This window comes from Rhineura floridana, chromosome 5 (assembly GCF_030035675.1).
Source record: "Rhineura floridana isolate rRhiFlo1 chromosome 5, rRhiFlo1.hap2, whole genome shotgun sequence".
Lineage (NCBI taxonomy): Eukaryota > Metazoa > Chordata > Lepidosauria > Squamata > Rhineuridae > Rhineura > Rhineura floridana.
This window is the reverse complement of record NC_084484.1, coordinates 6,985,067-7,010,140: the sequence shown is the minus strand read 5'-3', so window position 1 is coordinate 7,010,140 and position 25,074 is coordinate 6,985,067. Positions and strand designations below refer to the sequence as shown.

Below are 25,074 nucleotides of genomic sequence, written 5' to 3'. Positions count from 1 at the left end.
ATGCTAAGTGGTGGTCTTTAGATGTTTTAGACCACAACACTTCCACATACATTGCATCACTTCTCCCATGAATACACTGCCTTGATCCGTCAGCACTTCATGAGGGAAACCCAGCCTCATAAAGATTTTTAACAAAGCCTCTGCCACTACAGGGGCTTCTACAGATCTTAGTGCTTCTGCGTCTGGGTACCTGGTGGCAAAATCCACCACCACCAATAGATATTTCTTGCCATGCCTTGTGGGTTTGGAAAAAGGGCCCACCAAATCTATTCCCACTCTATAAAAGGGTTGTCCAATTATAGGAAGGGGCTTTAAGGGTGCCTTAGTCTTTACTCCATTTTTCCCACCTTTTGGCATATACCACAAGATAGACAATGTTGTTTTACATCTTTGGAGATATTTGACCAATAATAGTGTGCAGCCAATCTCCTCTTGGTCTTTTTTATTCCCAGATGTCCTCCACATGGGACATCGTGAGCTACCTCTAGCAATCTGGTTCTGTATTTGCTAGGTACTATCAATTGCTTCACTGGTTCACATTCATCCTTTCTCTCAGCAGGCATCCACAGTCTATATAAAATCCCATTCTCACACACAACTTGATTCCTCAGTTTGTCAGTGAAAGGAATCTGTTGGGTCAGGGCTTGCTCCTTTATTTGCTTCAAACTGGAATCATCCAGTTCTTCTCTGAAATGCTCTGTCTCTTCCCCAGAGACCACTTGATACAGTTTGTCTCCTTCAGCAGGCCTGCTAGTGGTTGCTATGGTGACCTGAGGCTCGCAAACAGATTCCACCCTGTTTCCTTCAGCCTGTGTTAACATGGCTTCTGTTTCTTTGCCAAGTTGCTGTCTCGTCACCACATATATTTCCCCCTGTGCCCCCATAACATCTCTTCCCAGTATCACTGGTTCTTGTTGTTGGGCATTAATACCGACTTTATATTTTCCCTCTTTATTTCTCCATTTCATTTTCACTAGGGCTATGGGTAAGCTTTCTGGATCTCCCCTCACTCCTTGGATAGTCACTGTTTCCTGAGGTAATATTTCCTCAGATTTTATTAAATCTGGCCTCAGCAATGTCTGAGCGGCACCAGTATCAAGCAATGCCCAATAATTTGCCCCTTGAGCACACACTTCCTCTCTTAGACTCAAATCCAAGTCTTTTACTTCTGTCCAGTTTATCTGGCAGAACTGAACCTTTTTCGCTGTTAGCTCTTTTGGTTCTATCTTTACTGCCCTTGCCTGAGCAGGATTACTAATGGGGTTGGCAACCTCACATTGAAAACGTAGGTGCCCCGGTCTACCACATTTATCGCATAATTTCTCCTCTGCCTTAGGGTACACAGATCCACTCTGGGGTGTCCTGTGCCCTTCAGATTTTACTGGAGGACTCACTCACTGTGGTACCACATCTTTCTGCCACCGTTATATGGTCTGGGTTTAAACTCTCTTGATGTTTTCCCCACCCAGCCAGTTCTATTGGAGGCGAAGTGATCCGCCATCTCTGCAGCCTCCTGAACAGATGTAGGGGAACCGTCTTTGACAAGGAGCCTTATTTCTGGTGGTAACTGATGGAATAATTGATCCAGTATCATGAGGCTTTTCACCTCTTCCACTGACTGAGCTTTGGCACTACTCATCCACTTTCCAAATATATCCATCAACTTAGCTCCCAGTTCAACAAAAGACCTCCCTGCTTGGATCTGACAGTTTCGAAATAACTTCCTAAAGTAGTCAGGTCCCAGTCTGAATCTTTTGTATACTGCCTCTTTAAACTCAGCATAGGTGACGGGCTTGTCTGAGGGGAAATATTGGTATACCTCAGCCAATTCCCCTTTGATCAGGTTTGATAAATATTGCATATATTTATCCTCTGGTAGCCCCCACAATTGAGCTGCCTTTTCAAAAGTACTGAGGTAAATTTGTGGATCCTGTCCAGGCTCAAACACTGCAAAGTCTTTTGGTGTAACCTTTATCTTTGTTTCATTTCTGTCCTTTCTTGTTTCATCAGAATGAAACTTCTCTCTTTCAAACTTTAACTTTTCTACCTCTAATTCAGCATCCAATATTCGTTGCTTCTCCCTCTCCTCAAACCCCATTCTCATTCTCTCAATTTCCAACTCCCTCTGTTTTTCTTTCTCATCCATTTCAAAGACCCTCTGCTTGTCTTTTTCCTCAGCCTCCCTCCTCAATCTCTCAGTTTCCAACTCTCGCTGTTTATCTTTTTCCTCAGCCTCCCATCTTAACTTTTCTCTCAAATACTCTATATAAGCGGGATTGCTTGAGTATCCTTCTGGGGTCGCTTCCCTGACAGGTTGTTTTTGCTGGGCAGTTGCAAATCCTATAAGTGCTACCCTCAATTCATCTACCCCTTTACCCTCGTGGTAAATTGAATGTTATGCACTTCTCCACCAGCTCCTCTCTTTTCATTTTTATATATTCAGCCATGGTGTTTGAGTTCACTCACTCTTTGCCACACACTCTTTGCCAGTCACTCTCACAAGTAATCTTGTTTTGTTATTTCTGTTTGCCCCACCACTGTTAGGGATTCTCTAGTATTCGTACCACTGCTACAGCCAACACCTGTGACGTAGTCTCCTTTGTTCGTATCCCACCGCTACTGCCACCACCTGTGACGCCCTTCCCTGGCTCTCCCTGTCAGGTTCCTACCTGCTCGTGGTTACTGCCTGTCACTAGGCACTACCAGGGACTCCACCAGTCCGGACTGTCCTTTTTTTATGGTTTCTCTCCCCGCTCTAGCACAGATCTCAACAGATCCCCCTGCTAGGCAGCACCACCAGTCACGTCCTATAACCAGTATTTCCAGAGACTCTGCCTGAGTCTCTCTATCAGGTTACCTCTGTGACTGAGTGCTCAAGCTGTCCCACTCCCTTTGTATCAATGCAGATAATTCTGGTTTGCTCTGAATACTTGTGGTGTTATATTCTCCCCTTCACCGCTGCCACCATTTGTTACAGTTTCCCTTCAGCCTTGGTCATTACCTTACCCTCCCTTCTGGTCTGTGAAACCCCAGCCAAGGATCAGGCCTTTGGTAAACCAAATATATTTATTAAATAACAAAGATAACAAGATTTCTTCATAAAGGCACTTAAGCATATGGCTACATCTATTCCTGAGGTACTAGTCTTAGTATTAATCCGAACTCCACACTCTCCACCCAATCTCCTCTCAAAAACCCACCAAAACAACCCACTTCACGCTCACCGTCCACCCAGATTTAACTGTCATCCTTCCATTTATACTGTCAGCCATTCTCAACACTCAGCCAATCATCCAGCATTCTACTGCCCATTCACTCCCCCCTCCTCTTTCATTCCACTTACCATGTATCTCCTATACAAACAGCACTTACCATATATACACTAATACAGGAACATCACAACTGCCTTCCTCCATATGAGCCTACCTGGCAATTTAACTTATCATCTTAGGCCCTGCTGTGGATTCCCCTGCTGTCAGAGCTAGTTCAGCTGTTCTGTTGTTGTTATATGCATTCAAGTCGATTATGACTTATGGTGATCCTATGAGCAACCTCCAATAGCATCTGGTATAAACCACCCTGTTCAGATCTTGGAAGTTCAGGTCTGTGGCTTCCTTTATGGAATAAATCCATCTCTTGTTTGGCCTTCCTCTTTTTCTACTCCATTCTGTTTTTCCCAGCATTATGGTCTGTTCTAGTGAATCATTATGTATCCAAAGTATGATAACCTCAGTTTCATCATTTTAGCTTCCAGTGATAGTTCTGATTTAATTTGTTCTAACACCCAATTATTTCTCTTTTTCGTGGTCCATGGTATGCACAAACTCTCCTCCAACTCCTCATTTCAAATGAGTTGATTTTTCTCTTATTCGCTTTTTTCACTGTCCAACTTTCACATCCATACATAAGAGGTAGGGAATACCATGGTCTGAATGATCCTGACTTTAGTGTTCAGTGATACATCTTTGCATTTGAGGACCTTTTCTAGTTCTCTCACAGCTGCCCTCCCCAGTCCTAGCCTCCTTCTGATTTCTTTTGTCCCCTTTTTGGTTAATGACTGTGCCAAGGCACTGATAATCCTTGACAAGTTCAATGTCCTCATTGTCAACTTTAAAGTTGCATAAATCTTCTGTTGTCATTACTTTAGTCTTTTTGACGTTCAGCTGTAGTCCTGCTTTTGTGCTTTCCTCTTTAACTTTCATCAGCATTCGTTTCAAATCATTACTAGTAGTATGGTATCGTCTGCATATCTTAAATTATTGTTATTTCTCCTTCCAGTTTTCACACCTCCATCTTGGTCCAATCCCGCTTTCTGTATGGTATGTTCTGCGTATAGATTAAACAAAAAAGGTGATAAAATACACCCCTATCTCACATCCTTTCCGACTGGGAATCAGTTGGTTTCTCCATATTCTGTCCTTACTGTAGCCTCTTGTCCAGAGTTTAGGTTGTGCATCAGGACAATCAGATGCTGTGGCACCCTCATTTCTTTTAAAGCATTCCATAGTTTTTCATGATCTACACAGGCAAAGGCTTTGCTGTAATCTATAAAACACAGGGTGATTTCCTTCTGAAATTCCTTGGTCAGTTCAGCTGTAGCACCCAAGATATGGAAGAGCCTCACTTTTAGGAAGGCAGCAAAGACTGTTTTATTTCAGTGAGCTTTTGTAGTTATTACCCTTAACTTGATTGCTACTATTAATGCTTTTTAAAAACTTTTTAGGGTGTGTGTTTTTAAACTTTGTTGGTTTTACTGATACTTTGTTTTCATTATTTTGAAATAATTGTAAGGTGCCATTAATATTTTATAGAGGCAGGATATAAATATTGAAAACAGAAATAATGAAACAGATAACATGGGGCGAGAGAATTAATTTCATTTTCATGGGTAGGGGGAATAAAGGGGTTCAGGGGGGAGGTGGATGCTGCTGGTGGTATAAACACTAATTTGGGAATATTCATGTCAAAAGCAAATTACGGAATTCCCTCCCCCTTCAAGACATGGCAGGTGCTGACACTAGCTGGAGCCATATTCTATTGACTATTGACTGAAGCTGTCCCACAACACTGTTTTAAGTATTCTGATTTTATACCATTAGTTTCAACCATTTTTTTTCTGGGTTGTTAACACCGCATCTCACTTTTGGGACTATTGCTAGTGAAAGGTGAGAAACAAATAATTTCCTTTTTGTAAGAAAAGTAAGCATTGAAACTGTGTTGACAACATTGTTATAGTTATGAGGTATAAATACCCACAACAAATGCTGCTAGATCACACTGCTTGCTTCTCAAAAATTTAATCTTGAATTTCTCCAAGCATGTGCATCTGACCCTTGGTTACTATAAATCTCAAATTTCTTTTGACTCCACAATTTGAACTACTATGCATAGTCCTGAACTGAATATAGTATTGTTAGCTTGAGATCAAATATAAAAGACCTATTGTATCATATTTAGGCACACAAATTATTATTAATTGTAAGGGATAAGCACAGCCGTTGTGCTCTTAACAGCTGTGTGGCAGGAAGAAATTCAATAGGTTATGCTTTTTCCAGGAAGGAAATATTAAAAGGAAAAGCTTCACCCGTTGACATTATCCGTCAGACATCTTAAATGCTTGTGGCCCTGATTTGTTTTTGGACCTTCCATCCTACTTGCAAGAGACACAAATTTGTCATAAGACACAAAGCATGTGCAAATTTTATGCAAATGTGAGTCCTCTTTTGCAAATTGAGTGGAGGGCTCAATCCACATACAGTGTATTAGGCCCAAAAAAACTGTTGGTACCCCAGTGGTCAAGGATGAGGAGAGTTGTAGCTCAGCAACATCTGGAGGGTCATGTTTCCACAGCACTGGCCTAGAAGGGTGCCTCTAGAGGGAAAAGATGCACGTGTTCTGTTTACCTCCAGTCTATTTTGAGACAAGATGTAGTTTCACACACTGCAATAAGAGGGACAATATTAATATTCTCCAGGTACATGTATGGGTTAATCCTAAGACATCTTTAATGAAAATTTGGCGGAAGAGATTATCTGGAAGCTTGTGTTTGTTTAATTCAATTGCCTGTCACCCTAGTTACGTCTAGGAGGTATTCCAAAAAGACAGCTGGCAAAGCAAAAGTAGTACCAGTCTTCAAAACCCTGCCTTCACAAGCCTCAGTGGCAACAGGAGCATGATGATGGCTAGATGCCTACTGAAGACATTTTTGTTAAGGAAGGTTTTCCCTGAGGTGAAACCCAGTAATTTATGGAATATTAATTTAGCATCTGATTAAATTGATTTGTTTTTGGAGGACGTCTGGATGGTTTTATTGTTTTTAGAGTGTTGAATTGCTGTTATTATTTTAGGGCTTATGTTTCTGTATTTTATTGTTCTTTATCTTGTATACCACTTCAATGGCTTTAAAAAATGATCTATAAAATTTGTATTATCATTGTTGCTGCTATTCTACAGGCTGCGAACTATCATCTCACCTGGTACACGTTCCTCTAGAGCACAAAGGAGACGCACCAATGACATAGAAAAATCTGTACTGCCATTCTGCAGTTATGCTGCAAGTACAGGATTTTCCATAATCTTGGACAGCAAGACAAGAAGTGCGCCTGAAGGGAAAAAAGTTCTACAGAAGAGAATAGCAAAAGTAAAAGCAGCACACAGTGATGAAGGAACTAAGAGGACCTCTCCTGAATGTAACTGAGAATGTACGTTAAATAGTATCTTACTGTCTTACCGGTTAAGGCAGTAACTACTATTTAACATGTTGGGCCTTGACACAAGAATACATAAAGTGACATATGTTGGAAGAGCCAATTATGTAGCAAGCACACACATCTTATTAAGGTCCTGTGAAAAACAGACCTATCAGAAAGCCCTTGATTAAAAGATATTTAATATACAAAACTTTCAAACTCTTTGGAAAAGTTATATAGTAAATCTTACACAAAAGAATCTGCATTGTGAATGAGCAAAATGAAACTACTTAGTTAGGGCATATGCTTTTTTTAAAAATCTAGGAGGATAGAAATCTTCATGCAACTACATGCAAGACAATTTATTATTGGATCAAAGTGGAGATTTGATTTCACAATAACTCAAAGTTTGTGTCATAATCTACAATGACTATTCTTGAAAACAAACTAGCTGTATACATATTAAGCTGTGTTAAGGGCTATTATTCTGGCCTGTATCTGCTTATGTTACCTATTCTATATAAGACAATTCTCGAAAGGCTTACAAATCACACACATGCACTCAGTCTCAGAATGATCCAACAAAATGTGCCATACATCTTTATGCAAGTATAGAGGTGATTTCTCTGAAGTTTTCACTAGAGCTACTTGCACTGCAAAAAACAGGCCAATTTACCATTTGTTTTTAAAATATAAAGAGGCTGCATTGTCAACATTCTCTACTATTTTTATTGTAACCCCAAGGAACATTTGAAAGTACTCTAGAGTCCCTAGATCAGTTTAAGAAGCATTAACAGATGTATACTCATTCATTTGTAGCAGCACAATATTATTTAACTGTATTCAAAACAGATACATTAACGATTAGCTTCTCCTTACTTTTTTAGACTTTGCCGATTATAGTTCACTGTTCATTAGAAATCCTATTTTTGTTTGCAAGCTCTCTAGAAACGTTCTATTATCACTTTCACAACTTCTGCGGCTTGATTGGCAGGGTGAGGACAGGGCTGAGAGGTTTGGGGCTGCAAAGACCCCACTGCAGCTGTGTGTGATGATGGCTGCCTGTGATCAAGCAGGCCAGCTGCCCCTGCCCCCCTCCCTGACCCTTGGAAAGCCTCATTCCAGGTCCTTCTGCTGCCTGCTGCCAGCAAGGATCTCGCTGGCATCACTTCTGCCCACTCAGCAAGCGGAAGGGGGACCGCCTCATCAGCATGTGATGCTGGGGTCACTCAGCAAGGCTGCGGCTGCCAGAGGCCGGCAGGGTGACTGGAGGGCCACCTCAGCCCAATCCACACATACCCAGGCCACCACAAAGGGGCTCTGCCACTCATTTTTAGAACTCTTAATATAATAATAAAAAAATCTCTAAGTGGTATATGTAAAAACAACATCAAAAAATACAAACGTTAACATTCAATAAAATGTCCTAAGATATTAAGATAGAAACAGAAGATTTTGTATTGATTTTTAAATAAAGGGTTGTCAACTGGGGCTTTAAAGGGTTTGCCCTCACCTGCCACTCCCATTTTACAGATGGGGAGGGTCAATTTTTGACTTAAAACAACTGTGCATATAATTAGATGCAACCCTCTATTTTGAAATGCATCTTTTTCTTATTAGAATGAAGGAGGAAAATGAAGAGCAGATAAATTTAGAGAAAATTAGTCAGGCTTTTGATTTCTGCGAAGCCAGGTGATTCATCCAAATATTCAATATTGTTTTCCTGTAATTTTATGATTTGAAGGAGGATGGGAAATAATGCTAGAAAAAAAGTGGGGGGAAGCCTGGTACATTTTACCGATCATTATAAAAACAAAGGAACAAATGTAAATATTATTTAGTGATAAAATCTGAAGTAATCCTTGTTTATGCTTTATGAAACAAAGTAAAAAAATCTGTATGATCGCTATTGCCAAAAGAACTAATAACCTGTTTTTATTTACAAATGTATGTAATTCATATTTGTACTACATTATGTTATGATTATAAACAGGGGGGAAATGAAATGTATTTTTGCAAGAGGTGGGCTGAGAGAAAGAAGTGAGGAAGTGTGGTGCAATGGTTAGAGCGCTGGATTAGGACCTGGGGGTCAAAGTTCAAATCCTTACTCAGCCACGAAGCTCAATGGGTAACTTTGGGCCAGTCACTGTCCCTCAGTAATCTACCTCACAGGGTTGTTGTGAGGATAAAATTGGGAGAGGGTGAAGTGTGCACACCACAATGACCTTCTTGGAGGAAAAGTCGGATATTAATGTAGTAATAACAACAATAACAATAATAATGTCATAGACCTTGAACAGCTGAAGAGAAAAAAAGCTTCACTAAGTTTGGTAGAAAGGCATTTTTAAAAAAAGTTTCTACCAAACATGGTAACACTTTTTCTGTCCAGCTATTCAGGGTCACTTACAACATAATGTAACCTCAATTCTTTCTATCAGCTGAGCTCTTGCAAAAAATACATTTCATTTCCATCCCTATGTTTAGCCTTTAGTTGCTGAAGGAACACTAATGGCTCACTGACAATGAACCTGCAGAGCAAACCAACCCAACCCGTAAGTCCCAACCCAAAGACACCCCTCCAAACACTTTGGGTTTGGAACCTTCAGCAGACTTTTCCTGCAAATTTACTGTTTACTAGAAGCCTGCAGTGTTCCAAGCCAGGCCCCAGTTCCCCATCACCCAGTTCCCCTTCCACCTGATGTCCAAAGGCAAAGACAGTGAGTTGGCTGTAATCCCTTTCTCTGAGGCCACTTACATTTCCCATGCTGAAGCGCCGCTTGAACTCACAGAAAAGGCTGTAGATGAGGACTGAGCCATCCTCTTGGATGCAGAGGAGGTCCTTGCTGGTCGTCAAGCCAAGATGCACAGCCGGGCAGTTCTTCCACTGTGGGAGGAGGAGAACCAAGCAGTGACAGGCACTTTTATTTTCCACACTGCGCTTTCTGCTTCAACAGCACAGGGTTCAAACCCAGAGAGCTTTGCCAAGTACAAATCCCAGCCAGCCACAATCCCATTTTCCCTTGCTGACCCTAGGCTGGAAATTCCCTCCCAGAATCACTGCACAGCGCTATCTCTCCTCAAACCCAGGAAGCCTATGGCTTACTCCCAAAGTCCTCATTCCCCAGCTGGAACAAAACCCAAGTGCATGCAACTGCATTTGCTCCTATTCATCCCTCGTAACGCTTGCATTCCCCAGTCATTCTCATCTCCCTCTGTTGCCCTCGCTGCTGGAATTGTAACCGCTTGGGAGCAGAGAACTGTCCTCCCCCTCCCTCCCCCTTTTTGCTGATGTTACTCTGCAAAGTGCAGTGTTTACTGATGGCTGCACATCACTGATAACGTAAACGTCCTACTTACTGGAATGCTAGCCAAGAGGACCCCAGAGGCAAAACAGATTTCAAGAGGTGGCCGGGAACTGGGAGATTTTTCTTTCTTGGTTTTCAGCAAAGCTAGAAGATAAAAAGAGTTAAATAAAAAACCTGGAGAGAAGCCAACTCTCCAATTACCCCTTTTCCCAGCTCTCATTTTATGGGTAGTTTCTTTCATTATATTATATTATATTATTACTAGCAGTTTCATACTTGGCGTTGCTTGGGAATTCAAAGAAACCAAAATAATCAGTGCTGTTTTGAAAGGTTCAGTCTGCCATCTTGATTCAAAATGGTGTCCAGTTGTAGCCCAACAGAGATGAAAACCTGCCCTTCAGTCTCAAAAACCACCACGCAACGTTACAGTCCTGCTTCAGATGAAACCAAATCCAAGTCCATTCACAGGGACAATCCAAAAAGAAAGGGCCGGTCACTATCTCCTTGACATGCTAGGTTTCAAACTGCAGGGAGATTTTTTTTCTTCCCCTCCCCTCCCCCACAAGGGAACGTTCAAACGTGCACCCCTTCTTTTCAAGCTCAAAGTGGTACAGTCAAGGGATAACTTTACCACTTGATTCTGCTGGCCGAACAAACTGGCCTTGAGTATTTTCCAGAAGCATAGCTTGGCATGGAGAAAGTGGAAAGAGAAAAGCGTTTCTCCCTCTCTCGTAACACTAGAACTCGTGGGCATCCAATGAATGTTGGGAGATTCAGGACAGACAAAAGAAAGTACTTCTTCATGCGGCACACAGTAAAGCTATGGAACTCACTCCCACAAGAGGCAGCGATGGCCACCAACTTGGAGGGCTTTAAAAGAGAATTACACAAATTCATGGAGGAAAAGGCTATCAATAGCTACTAGCCATGATGGCTGTGCCGTGCCACCATAGTCAGAGGCAGCGTGCTTCTGAAAACCAGTTGCAGGTAGCCACAGGAGGGAAGACTGCTCTTGCACTCAGGTCCTGCTTGTGGGCTTCCCATGGGGGCATCTGGCTGGCCACTCTGAGAACAGGATCCTGGACTAGATGGTCCATTGGCCTGGTCCAGCAGCCGGGATCGTCTTATGTTCTTCAGACTGTCCTGTGTGTGCTGGCTTGAAATGCCCCCGATTAAGGCAGCATGGACAAAACTTTAATTTGTTCCGAGAATGCCGTAGATTACATACAAATGGAAGGTATATGTACTAACTGAGGATTTTGCCCCATTGCTGGTTTTTAACAGGGCCTATAAGTGCCATGAATCCTTGTTGCAACCAAGGAGAACAGGCCAACGGCCTTCACACTCTCCTTTCAGTCCTGCACTAAAAAACCAATGCAAAGGAGCTGCTGCTCTACTCTCTCCCAGGAAGCTAAATTTGGCTTTAAATCCAGACTTGATAAATTTGGCTTTAAATCTAAACTGAATCGAATTTTCCACCAAAGTAAGAGTAAGTTACCTAAAACACCTTGTGGGATGAGCGAGAGGTGCCCCTGCGCTAGTCTGACCATAGTATCTACACAGTAAAACATGGGGTGGGTCAGGGTATCTCCCTCTCACGAGAGGAAATATGATCTGTTTTTTAATATGTATTTTGTATCTTCCTTTTATATCTGTTTAATTGTGGTAGCCTATGGCTTTGAACAATACAGACTTCATTCATTCAGAATTTTTTACCCATCCCTTATGGCCACTAGCCACAATGACTATGTTCTCCTTCCTCTGTTGAACATAAGAAGAGCCTGCTGGATCAGGCCAGTGGCCCATCTAGTCCAGCTTCCTGTTCTCGCAGTAGCCAACCAGACGCCCCAATGGGAAGCCCCCAAGCAGGACCCGAGTGCAACAGAAACTACCCGCACTTGTGATTCACAGCAACTGGTATTCAGGGCATTCTGCCTCCAACAGTGGAAGGAAAACATAGCCACTGCGGCTAATAGCCATTTTGAGAATGGCAGATTGCCCTAGTGCCTCCAATTAACAGCGGGCCCTATTCCAAGGCCCCTATTTATTTCTATAGATCCCACTCTTCCTCCAAGAATCTTAGGGCTGCCTCGCGCCAGTCCTGTGGGGTACGTTAGATGGAGAGAGAGAGTGACTGGCTACTTTCCTCTTTCAACAAGCCTTTTAAGTTGAGACCTATCCCAGTCTGCATCTGTGTCGGAATTGCTTTTTAATATGTTCTTAAACTTTCTTTTTTAAAATGTCTTTAATCTTAGAAGAGGTTTTGATTGCTTTTTTAAAGTAACGTTTCTGAAGATGTTTTAATGTGTTTTAAAGTTTGTTTTTATGATGTTTTAATGTTTTTAGTGCTTTTGGGAGGAAGGGTGGGATATAAATCCAATAGTAGTAGTAGTAATAATAATAATAATAATACAACACACAGGCCCTATGCCCTGGCAAATGACTGACACAGGGCCGCAGGGAGGAAACCTTTCAGCAATAAAGGAGCAGCTGACATCATAACACCTCCCGCTGCCCAAGAAGGGAACCTGGTCCTTGACGTACCAATGGGGCCCCCACAGGGAGCAGCAGCAACCAAGCAGTCTCGCAAGTCCTCCCTCAGGTTCCAGCCCATGATGTACACATCTAGTTTCCTGCAGGGGAGAAAAAACGGGGGGGGGGGGGAGAATTACAGAAAAGCCTGGGAAAAAGAATCTTGCTACTCTTTGAACATCTCCAAATCTGCTGCAAAGGTCCAAGTGCAGCAGTTCGAAAACTGTTTTTAAAAAAGTTAACCTAAGATCAAATCACAAAACCCAGAGTGGGTCCTAAAAATATACATCTCAGGTGTGAACGGCGAGTGTAAAGAGGGTAAGAGAAAAGACGTGTGTCCCAAGTTATGCCTGTTGAAGTCTCATGGATGAGGGATTGTAGCTCAGCGGCAGAGGATCTGCTTTTCATGGGGAAGGGTCCCATGCTCAATCTCTGGGTAGGGTTGGGAATGTCCCCTGCCTGGAGCTCTGGAGAGCTGCAGCCAATGACTGTAGCAGGTGTCCTTCAGTGCTGGGTCCCCAAATGCAACTGGGACTACAACTCCCATCATCCCCTCCCAGCTCAGCCTATGGCCAGGGAGGATGGGAGTGGTCGTCCTCAACATCTGGAGGGCCCCACGCCAGCTAAGCATGAATGACACTTTTGCCTCAACAGGCAGATTTGTTGTTCTATGCCTTCAAGTCGATTACGACTTATTATTTATCATTATTACGGTGACCGTATGAATCAGTGACCTCCAGTAGCATCTGTCGTGTGAACCACCCTGCTCAGAACTTGTAAGTTCAGGTCTGTGGCTTCCTTTATGGAATCAATCCATCTCTTGTTTGGCCTTCATCTTTTTCTACTCCCTGCTGTTTTTCCCAGCATTATTGTCTTTTCTAGTGAATTACGTCTTCTCCTTGCGTGTCCAAAGTATGATAACCTCAGTTTCATCATTTTAGCTTCTAATGATAGTTCTGGTTTAATTTGTTCTAACACCCAATTATTTGTCTTTTTCGCAGTCCACGGTATGCGCAAAGCTTTCCTCCAACACCACATTTCAAAGGAGTTGATTCTTCTCTTACCCACTTTTTTCACAGTCCAACTTTCACATCCATACTGTCAGAACTTGGAAAAGTTACTTTTTTGAACTACAACTCCCATCAGCCCCAGCCAGCATGGCCACTGGATTGGGCTGATGGGAGTTGTAGTTCAAAAAAGTAACTTTTCCAAGCTCTGCATACTGTACCTTAAGAAAACACAAAAAAGGAGAAACCGGTGCTGCGGCAGGAGGTGCACCCTCCGCGCCTTTGCGTCCCGCTTGTCTCACAGAGCTCAAGGCAGCGCGCGGGGCGGGCACCGAAAGTGCAAAAGAGCCGTCGTCACGACGACCTTGCAGATTCAGTTCATTTCAAACGTTTTGGAGGATTTTGCAAAGGATCGAGGTGGTGGGGGCGGGAGAAAAAGGGGTGTTTAATTTTGGCGGGGAGGAGAGATAAAACATTTGGGGGGGATCCCAGGGAGTGTCAAAGCAGGGGGCCTGGGGGAGGGGTGAGAATCCGAGGGAGGAGGTCTTCTTTGGGGGGGAGGGTGCACACTGCCTGCCATGCAGGAGGCTCTTGAGGGAGGGGGAGAACGAAAGAGACGCTCACTGACCGGTAATAAGCCTCTTCCCCGAGAGGGTCCCAGTTTGCCGTATAACAGTCCGTGCTGGGGCGCGTCTCCTGGGGTCTCTCGCCCCAACAGCTCTCCTCCTGTCGCCAGGCACTTCCGCCCTCAACGCCCATCCAGGGTAAGCGGAAGGAGCGACGCAGTTGCCGCCATCTTGCGTGAGGGCACAGGCCAGCTCCCTCTGCTGCTCCCTGGAGGGAAAGAGCAGGGACCGGCAGAGCAAGCCCGCCCCACCGCCTTCCCGGTTCAACTCAATTCGACTGTCTGCAGGCATGGAGAGAGCCTGGCTGCTGGATCAGGCCCATCTAGTCCAGCATCCTGTCCTCACAGCGCCCAGCCGGATGCGTCCAGGACCATGGGGAGCTCAAAGACAGGACCTCACCTGACTGCAACAGCAGCTCTCTCCTCCGACTTGTGATCGCAAGCAAGTAGTATGTTCAGAGCAGTAGCATAGTGGCAAATTCAGAAATGCAGGGTCTCTTCATCATAGTCACAGCCACCACCCTCCCTTTTTGCTGCTGGGTTGAGAATGAGATCCTTGTAAATGCCTCCTCCCTAGGAGCCAATCAGCACCAGAGTGTTAGCTACTGAAAAGAGTCTTCTCAGTGGCTGACTCACCTCCTTTCACTCCTGCTCCAAACAGCAGGAAAGGACAAGGAAGCAGGTTAGGAGACTCTTCTCAGCGGCTAACACCATCCTCTTTCATGCTGATTGACCCATAGGATACTGGAGATATAGAGACCCTGCTCCCCCAAAAACAAGGTATCTAGGAATCCCCGATAGCCTCGATAACTACAGTCCTGGGTCAGAGGCAGACTGCCTTGACAGTGGAGGGCAGAGCATAGCCATTATCCTACTTGAATTTGTCTAATCCCCTTTTACAGACATCCAAGCTGGTGGCTGTCACTGCTTCTTGTGGGAGTGAATTCCATAGTCTTAATTCTGCTCTGCTACGTGAAGAAGCACTTTCTTTCATCTGTCCTGACCCTTCCAGCATTCAGCTTTTAAGCAGGCATCAAAAAGAATACAGGGAAATCGCCTTCCCGACATCAATAAGCAGGGAGTTCCAAAGCTGCCACACTAAAAGAACTATTTCTTACAAGCATGGAATGAATATTATGTGGCAGCTGTAACCGTGCAAGCTGTGGTGCAACATGGAGGACAGAGCTTGTGTACCTTTACAGTTTACTCTAACTCCCATCACCCCTGACCATTGGCCATGCTGGCTGGGGCGGATGACAGCTGGAGTCCAGCACCATCTGGAAGGCCACAGCAGGTTCCCCATCCCTGCTTATTCTAACTCATATTTTTTAGGCCCTCAGTTTCCCAGCTTACCCATGAAGCTCAGTGGGTCACTTACTGCAGGGATGTGGAACCAATGGTCCTCCAGGGGTGGTTAGACTACAACTTCCATCATCCCCCTACAATGGGCCACGCAGGCTGGGGCTGACTGAGCTACATCAGGACGCTCGAGATGGCATAACGTGTTTTCCCCCCTCCCCATTTTATCTTCACAACAACCCTGCAGGGTAGGTTAGAGTGAGAATCAGTGACCAGTGAGATGCATGGAGGTAAGGATTTAAATCTGGGCACCCAGGTCTTCACCCAACCCTCTAACCCCTTACACCACTCTACAAAATCAGGTTTGGTGCCAGAGATGCTCTCTTTAAACTTTTGCAAAGAACAACCGCCGGGGGGCGGGGGGGGAGACAGTGATCCAGGTCAGGACGCAGTTCCAGGGACATCTTTGTTCCATCCATGATGCAAGCTCCAACTCCTTTATTACATTTACATCCAGCTTCCTTGTAAGGCGCTCAAAGGAGCCGCCGTAGTTCTCCCTTGGTACCTTCACAACAACCTTATGAGGTAGGGTAACAATTTGCCCAGAATCACCAAAGTAGCTTCACGCCAGATGATTTGAATCTAGGTCTTCTTGGACTTAACCCAATGACACCACCCTGGCCCACTTCAGTTTCTTAAATCTGTGCCGTGGTCTGGCACCTGCAAGCTCTGCACAAAGAGCAACTTTGGCAGCACCATTCCCCCGAGTCAGACCCTTGGCCCATTCAGCTCAGTATTGCCTACAATGACTAGCAGCAACTCTCCAGAGTTTCAGGCAGAGAGTCCTTCCAGGCCCTCCCTGGAATAGTGGAACCAGTGCTGCTCATTTATAAATAAACAAATATTTATAAATATATTTCTACACCACAATTTCATTAAAAACATCAAAGCAATTTACAAAAAGTAAAAACAAGTAAGGTCAACTTGCAAAACGCAAGTTTTTACAGCATCTATTTATGATTATTTTATTAGTTGCTTTTCTCACAAAGGTGAACTCAAAGTGACTTACAGAAACACTTGACACCGTTGGTATCAGAATGCCATCCCATACTTTTTTTTTTAAATGGAAAATGGAAGTGGAGGGAGAGGAGCAATTGAGGCTGCATTCTGTCCAGGTCCACCCACAGGAACAGACAGCAAGCAGTGGAATAGCAACAAATATCCATGACTCCAAAAAACCAGGAAAGTGTGGAAGATAACGTGCCACACACCCCTACACAGAGAACATTCCGATCTGGATGACCCGTTTGCCATGTAAGCCCCTCCCCATCTGGAATCCCCCTCAAAGTCCTCCTGAGGGCAGGCCTGTTGGATTGGGACCTGGGACGCCAGGGTTGAAATCCCCACTCACTGGGTGACCTGTCACTGTCTCTCTCAGCCTAACCTACCTCATAGGGTTGTTGTGAGGATAATATCAGGAGGGGGACACCATCTTGAGGTCTTTGGGGGAAAGGTGGGATATAAGTGTAATAAGCAAACAAACTCCCCACCCTCCCCTTCCCCCTCAGCAGCCTGTGTGCCCTTCCTGACTCATCACTGCAGACTCATTACCTTCTTCATCTCCTGCTGAAAAACAACAAGCAGGTAAAAATCTTACATATTTTTTCTGAAGTTGTTGAAGCAACCAGCTCGTAGATCTGGGGTCCCAATACAGATGTGCAAATAATGAAGAGAGCTCGTTTATCTGAACAGAGAAGAGAGGCAAGATGGAGGAAGGGACAACAAACCAGGGCTGGCCTGTTTGTTTAGATTCCAACCTTTAAAACGAGGAAACATGGAAAAGTAGGGAAAAGTCTTTTCATGCTCCTCTGATACATGAGTTTATATCCTGGGCAGGTATTCCCTCCTGCCCTCAAAGAAATCTTTTTCTCGCCCAAGAACGTTCCTGAGTTTAGTCTTGGAAGTTCAGTTACGCTGACCTAGAAGACCCAAATAATCCTCATCATTCTGGCTGCTATGCTAGGTGGTGGGAGGACATGACTGGTGTAAAATCATGCATAATGCAGAGAAAGTGGATAGAGGGAAGTTTTCTTCTCCCTCTCATAATACTGGAGTCATCCAAGGAAGCTGAACCTTGGGCGATTCAGGAGAGACAATCGGAAGGACTTCTGCACACACAGCTCAACTCTGGAATTCATTCACACAAGAGGCAGGGATGGTCACCAACTTGGAGGGCTGTAATAGGTTAGACGGATTCATTCACGGCTACTGCCTCCGAGTCCCAGTTGCTGGGAATCGCAGGTAGGGAGAGCACTGCTGTTGCTCGCAGGTCCTGCTTGCTGGCATCCCCTTGGGGCGTCTGGTCAGACACTGCGAGAACAGGAGGCTGCACTAGATGGGCCTCCTTTGGCCTGGCCCAGCAGCCGGGCTCTTGCTATGTTCTTATGCCTACAAGGAGCCTGCAGGACCTGAGGACTCTTTTCTTTTAAAGGAAGGAGGGAGAATGCACCGTGGAAACCTTTTCTTCCTGTCCTAACCACTCTGAGTCAAGCAAACTCTTTGCTTCCTACTCAGGGACTTGGGGCAAAGCTGCCTGGCCTGTAGTGCAGGCCAAAGTAGGGCTCTCCAGGATCAAGCACCAGGCGCACAGCGAGTCCTCTCCTGTACCTGTGGCTACGGAGCGGATGAGGACCTCGTTAAGCTTGAGGACAGGGCTGAATGTCTGCTTGGTGTCCGAGGAACCCTGCGCCATCTTGCTGTGGCACTTCAGAACCACCTTTTCAGCCTGCCGTTGCAGAAGCACCAGGAGATCTTCAAGTTTCAACAGCTGGTTCACTATTTATTTTTAGGGATTTTGTTTCAAAATTACTTTGCTCTGTACATCTTTTTGTAAGGTGAACACAGGAAGCTGCCTCATACAAAGTCCCTTGGGCCCACCTAGCTCAAGCTTGCTCTGTCTACAGTGACTGGCAGCAGCTCTGCAGGGTTTCAGACTCAAGAGCCTTCCTACCACTAAGCCATGACGCCTCCCTGCTTTGACCACCATTTTGACAGAAATGTGGGATGCGAGTAACAAAGTCAACTACAGAGGAAGAACACACACAGAGAGAGACTGTCCCCCTCCGAGAGACCTGTACTGTGCACGCTGTGCAGCGTGGGGAGGGGCAGTTGTGAGAACCCAGCAGAGCCTCCACGTTCAGGGGCAGTAGAACATTAGCTGCTGGGGGACAAACGGTCGTCTCCTCCAGGCTCTCCTTGGGGGAATTCTAGCTGGCCGTGGTTGGAAACAGGATACTGGGCTAGATCAGACTTTTGGTACCGTTCCAGTAAAATCCATTAAAAAAAAAATACTCCCGCCCTCTCCAAAAGCCCTCCTCTCTTCCACAGAATTGCTTCTCCCACCTCCTCTCCAGGCCCCCGAAATTCCCCACTGCTCCCCCACAGAGGCACCTGCCCAGAAACAGCCCCCCCTCTTCCCACCCCGTTTATCGCCTCCGCTATTACTTAGCCACTCACGTTTCTCAGCTGCAGTGTCCCCGTCTTCGCCCTCCGCCACGTCCAGGTCGAAGACCCTGAGCTCGCCCAGCACGGCCTTCGTAGCCGGCGGCGCCATTGCCGACCTCCTTTTCCGCCACTTCTCTGTGGGGAGGAAGAAAAAGGAAGGGCGCAGCGACTCGGTTACTTACGGCGCCGCTTCCTACGCTACCTCTTTCGCTCCGCCCACAAAAGGATAAAAGCGCCGAAGAGAAAGGGGCGGAGCTACCACTCCAGCTTGTGAACGGGCGCACGCCGAAAGGGAGCATGATTGGCAGTGCGGCATGGATGGCAATAGACGGAAGAGAAATATAGAGGAATTTTTATTTTATTTGAAGTTCTTAGAGCGGTCCAATAATGCCGGGTTCCCCTCTGACGCTTTGTGGGGTGAAAAAGGGTCAGCTGCTCAGAGGAATCAGGAATTTTTCAGGCTACAGGAATGAGAAAATCCATTATTATTATTATTACCACGTAGTTTTGATTAGACTTTGTGTATCTCGAAGACAGGCAGACAGAAAGTGTTTCTGATCTTTGTAACTCTAATCCTTATTATTCCTTGTGGAATTTTTTTTAAGTTATTTTCTTAAAGAAAAACACTTAAAAGAAAAGCGCTTCAAATAGAGTCCATCGCTATTATTTCCTCACTGAGTATTTTATGAGAAACGTTTTTCCTGAGAAACACCCATTTACTAACAAGCACAAACGTTAATGTAAGCACAAATGTTTGAGTTGCACATTGGGGTTTTTTTTAATTTGTTTTGCAGGATGCTCTCCAGAGAGCAAGGAACTTTCAGAGTGAAACTCTGAGACCGTCTGCTGGCATACAGAGAGTTAACATGGTACACTGCACATGCTGGGTAAGTGGGCGTGTTTATGCAAATATCATGCGAAGGGCTGTCAGAAGAAGCAGATGGACAGTTGTGAAATTGAGGAAGTCGAGAAAACGCACCTTTTTTGAGATTAAACTGTCAAGAGGCTGATTACATGGCAGTAGAAAGAGGAACAGTGTTGGAGTCTGTTTTGTGGAATTAGAAATGGTATTGATTCTGATAGCGTACTGAACTATTTGGCGCATGCATGTGCCCTTGTTCAGCTCAAAACCCATCAGGGTGTGTTTTGGACAGTCTAATGTATACATTTCTGCAAGTGATTTTCCTAATATAATGCATTCTATTAAAAAAAAAGTCTTCATGAAATTTTTTCAGCGTTTTTAGTGTGAACTTTTCCCATCAAACACATTTTATACAGTTTTTACTGAAGTACACATTTTTGCAAATAATGTGCATGCTATTCCATTGCAATGTTGTCATCATATTATTGGGGTTTCCATACTGCCAGTAAGTTCCTAGTGAAGCCTTCCGCTTTCCATGCATTGAACGACTGGAGGGGGATTTAGCTCAAGTAGTGGGGGTTGCTCTCAGATAATTGGTTGGTTGCCTGCTTTTTGGATGGGGTTGTACTCCCTCTAAAAGAGCAGGTCTGTAGTCTGGGGATGCTCCTGGATCCGTCTTTGTCACTAGAGGCCAAGGTGACCTCAGTGGCTAGGAGTGCCTTTTACCAGCTTCTGCTGGTAAGACAGCTGCAGCCGTTTCTGGGCCAAGATAGCTTGGTTACTGTTGTCCATGCAATGGTAACCTCCAGGCTGCATTATTGTAACGTGCTCTATGTGGGGCAACCCGTGAGGTTGGTCCGGAAGCTGCAGCTGGTGCAAAATGCAGTGTTGAGACTGCTCACTGGGGCAGGGTATCGTCAACATGTCACCCCTCTGCTTAAAGAATTGCACTGGCTGCCCATTTCCTGCCAGGCTAAGTTCAAAGTTCTAGAATTAAGTTCTAGTTTTGGATTTGCTACCAGGCCAAGTTCAAGATGTGCTTTCCATGTTATGGGTTCCACATAGTCCTTGTTCTACTCTTGTAAAAAATCAGTCCTTTAGTGTGGCAGCAGCTACCCTTTGGAACTCCCTGCCTATTGACATTAGGCAGACACCGTCATTGTACTCTTTTCAGCACCTGCTAAAAATGTTTTTGTTTAGGCAAGTCTACCCAGGCATGTAGAAGCTATTGTGTTTTTTATCTGTTTTTAACTCATTGTTGGTTTTATTGTTTTGAATTTTCATTAGTGAATTGAAAAGAGCAATTTAAAAAGATAATTTTTAAACACAGCCAATGCTATTCCATGTCATCAGTACTGAGCTACATGGTACCAAATGGCCTCAGCCAGTATAAGGCAGATTCCTTTGTTCCTAAAAGTGGAAAGAGACCCAAGGGCCACAGGGACTCCAAACTTTATTTCTGTATTTTATTGACATACCGTTTTATTGTAAAAAATCTCAAAGCAGTTTACAGAAGGAATTAAAACAATGAAATTATTGGCAGAAACAGTTAAAGACAGGTATTTAAAATTCAAAATAATAAAACCAACAAACCGGACCACCTAGAAACTTTTTTTTTTTTTAAAAAAAATTAAAGCTGAGAATCCGGGACACCTAAGGGGCTAAACGGGCGCCACTTGGAATGCAAAGAATCCGGTTAAAACCCAGCTAACCGGGCAATATGGCAACCCTAGGGTACCCCAACATATATTTTGAGGTTCAGAGACATGTTAAGTTTGGCTTGAAGTTGGTGTAGCTGTCAACTTTTCTTCTTTGTTAGTGTTTTGAAGTTTCAAGCAAATAAGGAACTGGGAACTGGGAACCAACTTCAGCGTCGTTATTCTGATATTTCCCATAAAATCATTTCAAACCAAAACCTTACAAAATTTATAGTCCTGAACTCAGAAACGCTTGCTTAACAACCCTGTAAATTTTCAGGGCAATACACAAAACAGTCAGAGAGAATAGAGAGTTCAAAGTCTAAAAAGAGAAAAAAACTGAGAGCCCTTTTGAATTTTTTTCTGTCAGAGTTCTCATAATCTGTTGAAATTCATTAAAAATCAGCTATATTCACAGAGTATCTCTAATCCTATTACTGACCTTGCCCCATACTCTGACCTTCATCTTCTGCAGTTTAAAAGTTAAAAAAATGCCTGGAAATTTTGGCTTGAACCCAATGATCTGTAAAATCCAACTGTCAGTGTTCTAAACACCAGACTCACAGCTGCTGAGCTTGGCTAATCAGCGGGCCACACCCACACCAGACTTTGATTTCACGTGAGACAGTCATGGCTTCCCTCAGAGAATCCTGGGAAGTGTAGTTTGTGAAAGGCGCTGAGAGGAGACTCCTGTTCCACTGACACAGCTTCAGTGGCCAGAGTGGTTTAACAGTCAGCCACTCTGATTGAAGGTCTGTGAGGGGAACAGGGCCTCTCCTAGCAACTCTCAGCACTCTTCATTAACTACACTTCACAGGATTCTTTGAGAGAAGCCATGACTGTCTAAGTGAAATAAAGGCCTGCTGTGGATGTGGCCACGGACATCTTTGGTTTAAATTTGGGTGGGAGGCTACATGTGCCTGCTGTAGAATAAAAAGGTGAGGGAAACACTGAAAAGCAGTGATCCTGTTCACAATGTTTTCCTTTTGGAAAGAAAAGGGGCTTCTGTAATCCAGATTGTGATCTGCTCGGGTATATCTCTTTTCATTCAGATGTATTTCAAGTTGCTATAAACGTTGACGCGCATGTTGCAGCAAACACAGCTTTTCTGTAACGTTGAATTGATAATAGTCTTCTCTTCATCACTTGTATGTGTTTCAGAGTGCATAGAAACTGATATCTGATCTTCGTGGACACTCTTTGAAATTCCTTCCCTTTGGGTCTGAGAACATCACTGCCATTCTTCTGTCTAAATATAGTTTGATGTTCCAACTTTGGATCAGTGTGCTCAGTTTGGAGAGTAGCATCTCTATCCACAGATTCAGTCGGTGAATTAAAATATGATTCCTTTTGGGTAGCTTCACTAGAAATTACTTCAAATGCACTGAACTGATAGTCCTGTTTAAAACGTCACTTCTGTTCTGATTCACATGCTGGACAAAACCATGGTGTAACATCAACCAACTGGTGTGCAGATTTATAACCTATACACTTTGGGTGAAACCAATCTTTGCAATGATCACATTGAACATAGGATGAAGAATCTTTTGGCTTCTTACAAATACAAAACCTTCTGATCCCAGCTTCTCTCAAAGTTCTACTTCTCAGGGCTCTTCGATCTTCCTTCCATAAATTATAAAGCCATTGCTTACACATCTCAGTGTTTCTATAAAGCTTAGCACATATCCTACCCCAACAAGACGTCTCGTTTCTTTAACCATCTTTGTTCAAATACTGCACTTCTTGAATGAAAGCCTGTATCATCTGTTCTTCAGCATCTAATGCAGAACTTGAATATTTCCATGACATCTTAAAGGAAATCTCCACGTTTGCAAATATAACTGTGGCACTAACTGTTAGGCAAGGTAAACTGGAATGGGAACTAAAGTTATATTTCAATTGCAGCCAAGTTTGGTGTGGAGGTATGAAACAACAATTGCTGTTTCAGGATACACATAGCAAACTGATGGATATTTTGGCAATCATCTGAGAGTCTGTCCTACAACCCTGGCCCCAGGGTGTTTTTTCCCACCTGGATGAGAAAGAAGATGGTTATTTCTTTGAATAGTCAAAGCATCAACCTACTGTTCAGATGTAGTTTTGAAAATGTACGGAACACAGAGTATTGGCTACCTCCAAGCTGTTTTTAAGATGAAATAAGAGGGATACTAGACAGAACAATGAAAGATGGTTTGTAAATAGTATACAACTAAAACCCGGTTTCCGTCTTGCCTTTCTGATTTGCACTGTCATCGTTATTGTATGCATACAGTGTTAGCAATCTGTCTGTGAACACGCAGTGTGGTTCCTCTGGTTAATACTGCTTTCCCAGCTTATTGTGTAAACAGAACATTATCACAATGTAGAGATTGTCTATTGTGCAAGTGTTTATAAGCTTTATATTCCTTCCCTTCAGTTTCCCTTTTCCATTCCAAGGAGGACAAGATGAAACTGGCTTTTCTTTGTGTTGATGTCCAAGCGGTGCTTTTTGGTACCTAGGTTGCTTTTTAGGTGTGGACTGTGGTCTTTTGGACCATTTCTCTATCTCAGTGAGAGGATCTGGTATGACATCACTTAAACTCGTTTCCTCTGTCTTAATCTTCTTGGTTTTCTTTCTTTGGTTGCTGTCACTGAGAATACCAATGGCAGTTGCGCACAATCGACCCTGAATGGTGTCTTTCATAATGTCTGTAAACTGTGCTGATCTGCGATACCGTTTGTCATTCAGAACTTCTTTTTTAATTGTTCTGAACCAATTTTCAACAGTGGCATTACAGTCTCTAGTTTGGTTGCATTTTTGGTCTTCGAACATAACACCACTCCACATACCTTGACAAAAAAATTTGAAGTTCATTATTGTAGTTAGATATTTTGTTCTTTAATCACATTCTGTATTCCAGTGCTTTCCAGATTTTGGGTGGGAATAAATTTGGAAAAAGGTGAGCTTTTACAGATGAAATCCTGTGTTTGAGAGATTCCTTCTTCCAGATCAAAAGTACTTTCATGATCAGTAGTGGAAATTGTTTGGTCTTTTAAAAATTTCTTAACTGTATCTTTTGCAATCATATGTTTGCTGCTTAGTTTAGTTTCCTAATGACCTCTTTGCATTCTTGTCATTTTCTCCCCATTTTGCAGTAATGCAAAAGCATACGTGAAAAAAGTTTTAACTTCTTGTGAAACTTTTATTTTTTGTGAGCTCTTCCTTTTAAATCGATTATATTTGATAGCAAACACAAAACATGTTCTTTTCCTCAAACGTTTTTGCTAACATACTAGCCCATCTGTTCTGTAATCCAGATTGTGATTTGCTCGAGTATATCTCACTTCATTCAGATGTATTTCAAGTTACTAGAAACAATGACGGGCATGTTGCAGCAAACACACCTTTTCTGTACTGTTAGATTGATAATAGTCTTCCCTTCATCACTTGTATGTGTTTCAGAGTGCATAGAAACTGATATCTGATCTTTGTGGACACTCTTTTGAAATTCCTTCCCTTTGGGTCTGAGAACATCACTGCCATTCTTCTGACTAAATATAGTTTGATGTTCCAA

At 43.7% G+C, this 25,074-nt stretch overlaps 1 protein-coding gene across 3 annotated transcripts in view; it reads right to left on the bottom strand.

The window, feature by feature from the left end:
- LOC133386210 (vacuolar protein sorting-associated protein 16 homolog) overlaps nucleotides 1-19,141 on the bottom strand; it is a 40,863-nt gene extending 21,722 nt beyond the window's left edge. The window contains exons 1-6 of one of the 3 annotated variants that reach the window (XM_061629933.1): nucleotides 18,974-19,137; nucleotides 14,162-14,367; nucleotides 12,539-12,627; nucleotides 10,047-10,138; nucleotides 9,445-9,573; nucleotides 3,048-4,326 (exon numbers count right to left, since the gene is read on the bottom strand). In XM_061629933.1, the coding sequence (XP_061485917.1) occupies nucleotides 4,282-4,326; nucleotides 9,445-9,573; nucleotides 10,047-10,138; nucleotides 12,539-12,627; nucleotides 14,162-14,292 (486 nt within the window). In that variant the 5' untranslated portion in view covers nucleotides 14,293-14,367; nucleotides 18,974-19,137 and the 3' untranslated portion in view covers nucleotides 3,048-4,281. The other 2 variants (XM_061629934.1, XM_061629932.1) reach the window with 2 other exon arrangements.
- Nucleotides 19,142-25,074: the final 5,933 nt, after the last annotated feature.